This window comes from Salvelinus fontinalis, chromosome 31 (genome assembly GCF_029448725.1).
Source record: "Salvelinus fontinalis isolate EN_2023a chromosome 31, ASM2944872v1, whole genome shotgun sequence".
NCBI classification, from domain to species: Eukaryota; Metazoa; Chordata; class Actinopteri; order Salmoniformes; family Salmonidae; genus Salvelinus; species Salvelinus fontinalis.
Genome location: NC_074695.1, coordinates 2,091,100 through 2,104,149, shown reverse-complemented (window position 1 = coordinate 2,104,149; position 13,050 = coordinate 2,091,100). Strand labels below are relative to the sequence as shown.

The window sequence follows — 13,050 nt, the reverse complement described above, 5'->3', positions numbered from 1 at the left end:
TGCTGCCAATGACTGGAACGAACTACAAAAATCTCTGAAACTGGAAACACCTATCTCCCTCACTAGCTTTAAGCACCAGCTGTCAGAGCAGCTCATTGATTACTGCATCTGTACATAACCCATCTACAATTTAGCCCAAACAACTACCTCTTTACCTACTGTATTTATTTATTAATTTATTTTGCTCCTTTGCACCCCATTATTTCTGTCTCTACTTTGCACTTTCTTCCACTGCAAACCAACCATTCCAGTGTTTTTTTTACTTGCTGTGTTGTACTCACTTCGCCTCCATGGCCTTTTATATTTTTATTTATTTATACATATATTTGTTTGCCTTCACCTCCCTTATCTCACCTCACTTGCTCACATTGTATATAGACTTATTTTTTTTTCACTGTATTATTGACTATATGTTTGTTTTACTCCATGTGTAACTATGTGTTGTTGTATGTGTCGAACTGCTTTGCTTTATCTTGGCCAGGTCGCAATTGTAAATGAGAACGTGTTCTCAATTTGCCTACCTGGTTAAATAAAGGTTAAATAAAATAAAAATAAATAAAATAAAAAAAAGGGTTAGGGTTAACACTAGGTACACACCCTGTATGGTAGGGGTTAGGGTTAGAGTTAACACTAGTTACACACCCTGTATGGTAGGGGTTAGGGTTAACACTAGTTACACACCCTGTATGGTAGGGGTTAGGGTTAGAGTTAACACTAGTTACACACCCTGTATGGTAGGGGTTAGGGTTAACACTAGTTACACATCCTGTATGGTAGGGGTTAGAGTTAACACTAGTTACACACCCTGTATGGTAGGGGTTAGGGTTAACACTAGTTACACACCCTGTATGGTAGGGGTTAGGGTTAGAGTTAACACTAGTTACACACCCTGTATGGTAGGGGTTAGGGTTAACACTAGTTACACATCCTGTATGGTAGGGGTTAGAGTTAACACTAGTTACACACCCTGTATGGTAGGGGTTAGGGTTAACACTAGTTACACACCCTGTATGGTAGGGGTTAGGGTTAGAGTTAACACTAGTTACACACCCTGTATGGTAGGGGTTAGGGTTAACACTAGTTACACACCCTGTATGGTAGGGGTTAGAGTTAACACTAGTTACACACCCTGTATGGTAGGGGTTAGGGTTAGGGTTAACACTAGTTACACACCCTGTATGGTAGGGTTTAGGGTTAACACTAGTTACACATCCTGTATGGTAGTGGTTAGTGTTAACACTAGTTACACACCCTGTATGGTAGGGGTTAGGGTTAACACTAGTTACACACCCTGTATGGTAGAGGTTAGGGTTAACACTAGTTACACACCCTGTATGGTAGGGGTTAGGGTTAACACTAGTTACACACCCTGTATGGTAGGGGTTAGAGTTAACACTAGTTACACACCCTGTATGGTAGGGGTTAGGGTTAGAGTTAACACTAGTTACACACCCTGTATGGTAGGGGTTAGGGTTAACACTAGTTACACATCCTGTATGGTAGGGGTTAGAGTTAACACTAGTTACACACCCTGTATGGTAGGGGTTAGGGTTAACACTAGTTACACACCCTGTATGGTAGGGGTTAGGGTTAGAGTTAACACTAGTTACACACCCTGTATGGTAGGGGTTAGGGTTAACACTAGTTACACATCCTGTATGGTAGGGGTTAGAGTTAACACTAGTTACACACCCTGTATGGTAGGGGTTAGGGTTAACACTAGTTACACACCCTGTATGGTAGGGGTTAGGGTTAGAGTTAACACTAGTTACACACCCTGTATGGTAGGGGTTAGGGTTAACACTAGTTACACACCCTGTATGGTAGGGGTTAGAGTTAACACTAGTTACACACCCTGTATGGTAGGGGTTAGGGTTAGGGTTAACACTAGTTACACACCCTGTATGGTAGGGTTTAGGGTTAACACTAGTTACACATCCTGTATGGTAGTGGTTAGTGTTAACACTAGTTACACACCCTGTATGGTAGGGGTTAGGGTTAACACTAGTTACACACCCTGTATGGTAGAGGTTAGGGTTAACACTAGTTACACACCCTGTATGGTAGGGGTTAGGGTTAACACTAGTTACACACCCTGTATGGTAGGGGTTAGTGTTAACACTAGTTACACATCCTGTATGGTAGAGGTTAGGGTTAACACTAGTTACACACCCTGTATGGTAGGGGTTAGGGTTAACACTAGTTACACACCCTGTATGGTAGAGGTTAGGGTTAACGCTAGTTACACACCCTGTATGGTAGGGGTTAGGGTTAGGGTTAACACTAGTTACACACCCTGTATGGTAGGGGTTAGGGTTAACACTAGTTACACATCCTGTATGGTAGGGGTTAGGGTTAACACTAGTTACACACCCTGTATGGTAGGGGTTAGGGTTAACACTAGTTACACACCCTGTATGGTAGGGGTTAGGGTTAGAGTTAACACTAGTTACACACCCTGTATGGTAGAGGTTAGGGTTAACACTAGTTACACACCCTGTATGGTAGAGGTTAGGGTTTTCACCATAGTTACACACCCTGTATGGTAGCGGTTAGGGTTAACACTAGTTACACACCCTGTATGGTAGGGGTTAGTGTTAACACTAGTTACACATCCTGTATGGTAGGGGTTAGAGTTAGGGTTAACACTAGTTACACATCCTGTATGGTAGGGGTTAGGGTTAGGGTTAACACTAGTTACACACCCTGTATGGTAGAGGTTAGTGTTAACACTAGTTACACACCCTGTATGGTAGGGGTTAGGGTTAACACTAGTTACACACCCTGTATGGTAGGGGTTAGGGTTAGAGTTAACACTAGTTACACACCCTGTATGGTAGGGGTTAGGGTTAACACTAGTTACACATCCTGTATGGTAGAGGTTAGGGTTAACACTAGTTACACACCCTGTATGGTAGGGGTTAGGGTTAACACTAGATACACACCCTGTATGGTAGGGGTTAGGGTTAACACTAGTTACACACCCTGTACGGTAGGGGTTAGGGTTAACACTAGGTACACACCCTGTATGGTAGGGGTTAGTGTTAACACTAGTTACACATCCTGTATGGTAGGGGTTAGGGTTAACACTAGGTACACACCCTGTATGGTAGGGGTTAGGGTTAGTGTTAACATTAGTTACACATCCTGTATGGTAGAGGTTAGGGTTAACACTAGTTACACACCCTGTATGGTAGGGGTTAGGGTTAACACTAGTTACACACCCTGTATGGTAGGGGTTAGGGTTAACACTAGTTACACACCCTGTATGGTAGGGGTTAGGGTTAACACTAGTTACACATCCTGTATGGTAGGGGTTAGGGTTAACACTAGTTACACACCCTGTATGGTAGGGGTTAGAGTTAACACTAGTTACACACCCTGTATGGTAGGGGTTAGGGTTAACACTAGTTACACACCCTGTATGGTAGGGGTTAGGGTTAACACTAGTTACACATCCTGTATGGTAGAGGTTAGGGTTAACACTAGGTACACACCCTGTATGGTAGGGGTTAGGGTTAACACTAGTTACACACCCTGTATGGTAGGGGTTAGGGTTAACACTAGTTACACACCCTATATGTTAGGGTTAGGGTTAACACTAGTTACACATCCTGTATGGTAGGGGTTAGGGTTAACACTAGTTACACACCCTGTATGGTAGGGGTTAGGGTTAACACTAGTTACACACCCTGTATGGTAGAGGTTAGAGTTAACACTAGTTACACATCCTGTATGGTAGGGGTTAGGGTTAGTGTTAACACTAGTTACACACCCTGTATGGTAGGGGTTAGGGTTAACACTAGTTACACACCCTGTATGGTAGTGGTTAGGGTTAGTGTTAACACTAGTTACACATCCTGTATGGTAGAGGTTAGGGTTAACACTAGTTACACACCCTGTATGGTAGGGGTTAGGGTTAACACTAGGTGCACACCCTGTATGGTAGGGGTTAGGGTTAACACTAGTTACACATCCTGTATGGTAGAGGTTAGGGTTAACACTAGTTACACACCCTGTATGGTAGGGGTTAGAGTTAACACTAGGTACACACCCTGTATGGTAGGGGTTAGTGTTAACACTAGTTACACACCCTGTATGGTAGGGGTTAGGGTTAACACTAGTTACACACCCTGTATGGTAGGGGTTAGGGTTAACACTAGTTACACACCCTGTATGGTAGGGGTTAGGGTTAGTGTTAACACTAGTTACACACCCTGTATGGTAGGGGTTAGGGTTAGAGTTAACACTAGTTACACATCCTGTATGGTAGGGGTTAGGGTTAACACTAGTTACACACCCTGTATGGTAGGGGTTAGAGTTAACACTAGTTACACACCCTGTATGGTAGGGGTTAGGGTTAACACTAGTTACACACCCTGTATGGTAGGGGTTAGGGTTAACACTAGTTACACACCCTGTATGGTAGGGGTTAGGGTTAACACTAGTTACACACCCTGTATGGTAGGGGTTAGGGTTAACACTAGTTACACACCCTGTATGGTAGGGGTTAGGGTTAGGGTTAACACTAGTTACACACCCTGTATGGTAGGGGTTAGGGTTAACACTAGTTACACACCCTGTATGGTAGGGGTTAGAGTTAACACTAGTTACACATCCTGTATGGTAGGGGTTAGGGTTAACACTAGTTACACACCCTGTATGGTAGGGATTAGGGTTAACACTAGTTACACACCCTGTATGGTAGGGGTTACTGTTAACACTAGGTACACACCCTGTATGGTAGGGGTTAGGGTTAACACTAGGTACACACCCTGTATGGTAGGGGTTAGGGTTAACACTAGTTACACACCCTGTATGGTAGGGGTTAGGGTTAACACTAGTTACACACCCTGTATGGTAGGGGTTAGGGTTAGGGTTAACACTAGGTACACACCCTGTATGGTAGGGGTTAGGGTTAACACTAGTTACACACCCTGTATGGTAGAGGTTAGAGTTAACACTAGTTACACACCCTGTATGGTAGGGGTTAGGGTTAACACTAGTTACACACCCTGTATGGTAGGGGTTAGGGTTAACACTAGTTACACACCCTGTATGGTAGGGGTTAGAGTGAACACTAGGTACACACCCTGTATGGTAGAGGTTAGTGTTAACACTAGTTACACATCCTGTATGGTAGGGGTTAGAGTTAACACTAGTTACACACCCTGTATGGTAGGGGTTAGGGTTAACACTAGTTACACACCCTGTATGGTAGGGGTTAGGGTTAACACTAGGTACACATCCTGTATGGTAGGGGTTAGGGTTAACACTAGTTACACACCCTGTGTGGTAGGGGTTAGAGTTAACACTAGTTACACATCCTGTATGGTAGGGGTTAGGGTTAGGGTTAACACTAGTTACACACCCTGTATGGTAGGGTTTAGGGTTAACACTAGTTACACATCCTGTATGGTAGGGGTTAGTGTTAACACTAGTTACACACCCTGTATGGTAGGGGTTAGGGTTAACACTAGTTACACACCCTGTATGGTAGAGGTTAGGGTTAACACTAGTTACACACCCTGTATGGTAGGGGTTAGGGTTAACACTAGTTACACACCCTGTATGGTAGGGGTTAGTGTTAACACTAGTTACACATTCTGTATGGTAGAGGTTAGGGTTAACACTAGTTACACACCCTGTATGGTAGGGGTTAGGGTTAACACTAGTTACACACCCTGTATGGTAGAGGTTAGGGTTAACACTAGTTACACACCCTGTATGGTAGGGGTTAGGGTTAACACTAGTTACACATCCTGTATGGTAGGGGTTAGGGTTAGGGTTAACACTAGTTACACACCCTGTATGGTAGGGGTTAGGGTTAACACTAGTTACACATCCTGTATGGTAGGGGTTAGAGTTAGGGTTAACACTAGTTACACATCCTGTATGGTAGGGTTTAGGGTTAGGGTTAACACTAGTTACACACCCTGTATGGTAGAGGTTAGTGTTAACACTAGTTACACACCCTGTATGGTAGGGGTTAGGGTTAACACTAGTTACACACCCTGTATGGTAGGGGTTAGGGTTACAGTTAACACTAGTTACACACCCTGTATGGTAGGGGTTAGGGTTAACACTAGGTACATACCCTGTATGGTAGGGGTTAGGGTTAACACTAGTTACACACCCTGTATGGTAGGGGTTAGGGTTAACACTAGTTACACACCCTGTATGGTAGGGGTTAGGGTTAACACTAGTTACACATCCTGTATGGTAGGGGTTAGGGTTAACACTAGTTACACATCCTGTATGGTAGGGGTTAGGGTTAACACTAGTTACACACCCTGTATGGTAGGGGTTAGAGTTAACACTAGTTACACACCCTGTATGGTAGGGGTTAGGGTTAACACTAGTTACACACCCTGTATGGTAGGGGTTAGGGTTAACACTAGGTACACACCCTGTATGGTAGGGATAGAGTTAACACTAGTTACACACCCTGTATGGTAGAGGTTAGGGTTAACACTAGGTACACACCCTGTATGGTAGGGGTTAGGGTTAACACTAGTTACACACCCTGGATGGTAGGGGTTAGGGTTAACACTAGTTACACACCCTGTATGGTAGGGGTTAGGGTTAACACTAGTTACACATCCTGTATGGTAGGGGTTAGGGTTAACACTAGTTACACACCCTGTATGGTAGGGGTTAGGGTTAACACTAGTTACACACCCTGTATGGTAGAGGTTAGAGTTAACACTAGTTACACATCCTGTATGGTAGGGGTTAGGGTTAGTGTTAACACTAGTTACACACCCTGTATGGTAGGGGTTAGGGTTAACACTAGTTACACACCCTGTATGGTAGGGGTTAGGGTTAGTGTTAACACTAGTTACACATCCTGTATGGTAGAGGTTAGGGTTAACACTAGTTACACACCCTGTATGGTAGGGGTTAGGGTTAACACTAGGTACACACCCTGTATGGTAGGGGTTAGGGTTAACACTAGTTACACATCCTGTATGGTAGAGGTTAGGGTTAACACTAGTTACACACCCTGTATGGTAGGGGTTAGGGTTAACACTAGTTGCACACCCTGTATGGTAGGGGTTAGTGTTAACACTAGTTACACACCCTGTATGGTAGGGGTTAGGGTTAAGACTAGTTACACATCCTGTATGGTAGGGGTTAGGGTTAACACTAGTTACACACCCTGTATGGTAGGGGTTAGGGTTAGTGTTAACACTAGTTACACATCCTGTATGGTAGAGGTTAGGGTTAACACTAGTTACACACCCTGTATGGTAGGGGTTAGGGTTAACACTAGTTACACACCCTGTATGGTAGGGGTTAGGGTTAACACTAGTTACACACCCTGTATGGTAGGGGTTAGGGTTAGTGTTAACACTAGTTACACACCCTGTATGGTAGGGGTTAGGGTTAGAGTTAACACTAGTTACACATCCTGTATGGTAGGGGTTAGGGTTAACACTAGTTACACACCCTGTATGGTAGGGGTTAGAGTTAACACTAGTTACACACCCTGTATGGTAGGGGTTAGGGTTAACACTAGTTACACACCCTGTATGGTAGGGGTTAGGGTTAGTGTTAACACTAGTTACACACCCTGTATGGTAGGGGTTAGGGTTAGAGTTAACACTAGTTACACATCCTGTATGGTAGGGGTTAGGGTTAACACTAGTTACACACCCTGTATGGTAGGGGTTAGGGTTAACACTAGTTAAACACCCTGTATGGTAGGGGTTAGGGTTAACACTAGTTACACATCCTGTATGGTAGGGGTTAGGGTTAACACTAGTTACACACCCTGTATGGTAGAGGTTATGGTTAACACTAGTTACACACCCTGTATGGTAGGGGTTAGGGTTAACACTAGTTACACATCCTGTATGGTAGGGGTTAGGGTTAACACTAGTTACACACCCTGTATGGTAGGGGTTAGAGTTAACACTAGTTACACATCCTGTATGGTAGGGGTTAGGGTTAGGGTTAACACTAGTTACACACCCTGTATGGTAGGGGTTAGGGTTAACACTAGTTACACACCCTGTATGGTAGGGGTTAGGGTTAACACTAGTTACACACCCTGTATGGTAGGGGTTAGGGTTAACACTAGTTACACACCCTGTATGGTAGGGGTTAGGGTTAACACTAGTTACACACCCTGTATGGTAGGGGTTAGGGTTAACACTAGTTACACACCCTGTATGGTAGGGGTTAGGGTTAGTGTTAACACTAGTTACACACCCTGTATGGTAGGGGTTAGGGTTAACACTAGGTACACACCCTGTATGGTAGGGGTTAGGGTTAACACTAGTTACACACCGTGTATGGTAGGGGTTAGGGTTAACACTAGTTACACACCCTGTATGGTAGGGGTTAGTGTTAACACTAGTTACACATTCTGTATGGTAGAGGTTAGGGTTAACACTAGTTACACACCCTGTATGGTAGGGGTTAGGGTTAACACTAGTTACACATCCTGTATGGTAGGGGTTAGGGTTAACACTCGTTACACATCCTGTATGGTAGGGGTTAGGGTTAACACTAGTTACACACCCTGTATGGTAGGGGTTAGGGTTAACACTAGTTACACATCCTGTATGGTAGGGGTTAGGGTTAACACTAGTTACACATCCTGTATGGTAGGGGTTAGTGTTAACACTAGTTACACATTCTGTATGGTAGAGGTTAGGGTTAACACTAGTTACACACCCTGTATGGTAGGGGTTAGGGTTAACACTAGTTACACATCCTGTATGGTTGGGGTTAGGGTTAACACTAGTTACACACCCTGTATGGTAGGGGTTAGGGTTAACACTAGTTACACACCCTGTATGGTAGGGGTTAGTGTTAACACTAGTTACACACCCTGTATGGTAGGGGTTAGGGTTAGGGTTAACACTAGTTACACACCCTGTATGGTAGGGGTTAGGGTTAACACTAGTTACACATCCTGTATGGTAGGGGTTAGGGTTAACACGATGTTATACATTACATACAGTACTACTGTCTTTAACATCACAAACACACACTCTCTGTCCTTACTGACACACTCACATCAAAATAGAGCCCTCCTTCCCTCTCACCTGTCTTTCTAAGGGGTTGGTAGGTATAGGGGTTGATGATATGGATGAGGGTGGGGTTGAGGGTGAAGGTTGGATGGGGGTGTCTATTGGAGGTGTCTGTCTCCCCCCTTCCTCCATATCCCCCAATAGCTCCACTCTCCCCTCCTCCTCTCCTTTCTGTCGTCTGAGAGTCTCTATGTGTCTGTTCCTCCTCCTCTCGTCTCGAACACTGAGCATCTCCTCAAAGTCCAGCTGGAGCAGCTCCGCACTGTAATACACAGTGTATATTAACATAAACACTAATACACAGTGTATATTAATTTAAACACTGTAATAAACAATGTATATTAACATAAACACTGTAATAAACAATGTATATTAACATAAACACTGTAATACACAATGTATATTAACATAAACACTGTAATACACCATGTATATTAACATAAACACTGTAATACACCATGTATATTAACATAAACACTGTTATACACACTGTATATTAACATAAACACTGTAATACACAATGTATATTAACAAACACGGTAATACACAGTGTATATTAATTTAAACACTGTAATAAACAATGTATATTAACATAAACACTGTAATAAACAATGTATATTAACATAAACACTGTAATACACAATGTATATTAACATAAACACTGTAATACACCATGTATATTAACATAAACACTGTAATACACCATGTATATTAACATAAACACTGTAATACACACTGTATATTAACATAAACACTGTAATACACAATGTATATTAACAAACACGGTAATACACAGTGTATATTAACAAACACTGTAATACACCATGTATATTAACATAAACACTGTAATACACCATGTATATTAACAAACACTGTAATACACCATGCATATTAACATAAACACTGTAATACACAATGTATATTAACATAAACACTGTAATACACACTGTATATTAACAAACACTGTAATACACATTGTATATTAACATAAACACTGTAATACACACTGTATATTAACATAAACACTGTAATACACAATGTATATTAACATAAACACTGTAATACACACTGTATATTAACATAAACACTGTAATACACAATGTATATTAACATAAACACGGTAATACACAATGTATATTAACATAAACACGGTAATACACAATGTATATTAACATAAACACGGTAATACACAATGTATATTAACATAAACACTGTAATACACAATGTATATTAACATAAACACTGTAATACACAATGTATATTAACATAAACACGGTAATACACAATGTATATTAACATAAACACGGTAATACACAATGTATATTAACATAAACACTAATACACAGTGTATATTAACATAAACACTGTAATACACAATGTATATTAACATAAACACTGTAATACACAATGTATATTAACATAAACACTGTAATACACCATGTATATTAACATAAACACTGTAATACACCATGTATATTAACATAAACACTGTAATACACAATGTATATTAACATAAACACTGTAATACACAATGTATATTAACATAAACACTGTAATACACAATGTATATTAACATAAACACTGTAATACACCATGTATATTAACATAAACACTGTAATACACCATGTATATTAACATAAACACTGTAATACACAATGTATATTAACATAAACACTGTAATACACCATGTATATTAACATAAACACTGTAATACACCATGTATATTAACATAAACACTGTAATACACCATGTATATTAACATAAACACTGTAATACACCATGTATATTAACATAAACACTGTAATACACCATGTATATTAACATAAACACTGTAATACACCATGTATATTAACATAAACACTGTAATACACCATGTATATTAACATAAACACTGTAATACACAATGTATATTAACATAAACACGGTAATACACAATGTATATTAACATAAACACTGTAATACACCATGTATATTAACATAAACACTGTAATACACAATGTATATTAACATAAACACTGTAATACACAATGTATATTAACATAATTAACTGCTGTTCTCCCTAGCATCTCGACAGAGAAAAACACACTTTGAAGTGTGTGTGTGTGTGTGAGCGTGTGATAACATGTATTTGTACTCTGACCTGGTGATGCTTGGAGCAGTGTCATTGGTGGGTTGGTTTCCGGGGGTGTGTCGGGGAGAAAGGTCGTTTCCAGGTGAAAGGCCATTGTCGGGGTCAGTGCTGCTATAGCTCCTCTCCTTCCTCCTCCTCTCCCTTTCCACTTCCTCTTCATCCTCCACTGTCCACTGGCGGGTAAGACTACACAGACCCACACAGTTTAACACTAGTGACCGAGGCTACTACAGGGACTTTTGAGGTTCTCATTAGATTTCAAAAAGGCTTTATAACCACACCATGCTTCACAAATCATCTGTATGAAGATGCAGTAGTATGAACAGCTGATGACAGGGTTAGGGATAACAACTCTCTTTGTAGGGTGCTCTCTGTGTGACGTGCTATCTGAGACGGTAGTCTGTGTGACGTGCTATCTGAGACGGTAGTCTGTGTGACGTGCTATCTGAGACGGTAGTCTGTGTGACGTGCTATCTGAGATGGTAGTCTGTGTGACGTGCTATCTGGATGGTAGTCTGTGTGACGTGCTATCTGAGATGGTAGTCTGTGTGACGTGCTATCTGAGACGGTAGTCTGTGTGACGTGCTATCTGAGACGGTAGTCTGTGTGACGTGCTATCTGAGACGGTAGTCTGTGTGACGTGCTATCTGAGACGGTAGTCTGTGTGACGTGCTATCTGAGACGGTAGTCTGTGTGACGTGCTATCTGAGATGGTAGTCTGTGTGACGTGCTATCTGGATGGTAGTCTGTGTGACGTGCTATCTGGATGGTAGTCTGTGTGACGTGCTATCTGAGACGGTAGTCTGTGTGACGTGCTATCTGAGACGGTAGTCTGTGTGACGTGCTATCTGAGACGGTAGTCTGTGTGACGTGCTATCTGAGACGGTAGTCTGTGTGACGTGCTATCTGAGACGGTAGTCTGTGTGACGTGCTATCTGAGATGGTACTCTGTGTGACGTGCTATCTGAGATGGTAGTCTGTGTGACGTGCTATCTGAGACGGTAGTCTGTGTGACGTGCTATCTGAGACGGTAGTCTGTGTGACGTGCTATCTGAGACGGTAGTCTGTGTGACGTGCTATCTGAGACGGTAGTCTGTGTGACGTGCTATCTGAAATGGTAGTCTGTGTGACGTGCTATCTGAGACGGTACTCTGTGTGACGTGCTATCTGAGACGGTACTCTGTGTGACGTGCTATCTGAGACGGTACTCTGTGTGACGTGCTATCTGAGACGGTAGTCTGTGTGACGTGCTATCTGAGACGGTAGTCTGTGTGACGTGCTATCTGAGACGGTACTCTGTGTGACGTGCTATCTGAGACGGTACTCTGTGTGACGTGCTATCTGAGACGGTAGTCTGTGTGACGTGCTATCTGAGACGGTAGTCTGTGTGACGTGCTATCTGAGACGGTAGTCTGTGTGACGTGCTATCTGAGACGGTAGTCTGTGTGACGTGCTATCTGAGACGGTAGTCTGTGTGACGTGCTATCTGAGACGGTAGTCTGTGTGACGTGCTATCTGAGACGGTAGTCTGTGTGACGTGCTATCTGAGACGGTAGTCTGTGTGACGTGCTATCTGAGACGGTAGTCTGTGTGACGTGCTATCTGAGACGGTAGTCTGTGTGACGTGCTATCTGAGACGGTAGTCTGTGTGACGTGCTATCTGAGACGGTAGTCTGTGTGACGTGCTATCTGAGACGGTAGTCTGTGTGACGTGCTATCTGAGACGGTAGTCTGTGTGACGTGCTATCTGAGACGGTAGTCTGTGTGACGTGCTATCTGGATGGTAGTCTGTGTGACGTGCTATCTGAGATGGTAGTCTGTGTGACGTGCTATCTGGATGGTAGTCTGTGTGACGTGCTATCTGAGATGGTACTC

General features: G+C 42.5%; 1 protein-coding gene across 1 annotated transcript in view; it reads right to left on the bottom strand.

Annotated features, from left to right (window-relative positions):
* The window catches only part of lad1 (ladinin), a 112,732-nt gene that overhangs the window by 97,732 nt on the left and 1,950 nt on the right, over positions 1 to 13,050 (bottom strand). The window contains exons 2-3 of the mRNA XM_055891092.1: positions 11,185 to 11,361; positions 9,060 to 9,306 (exon numbers count right to left, since the gene is read on the bottom strand). Of these exons, the coding sequence (XP_055747067.1) occupies positions 9,060 to 9,306; positions 11,185 to 11,361 (424 nt within the window). The remainder of the gene's footprint in view (positions 1 to 9,059; positions 9,307 to 11,184; positions 11,362 to 13,050) is intronic.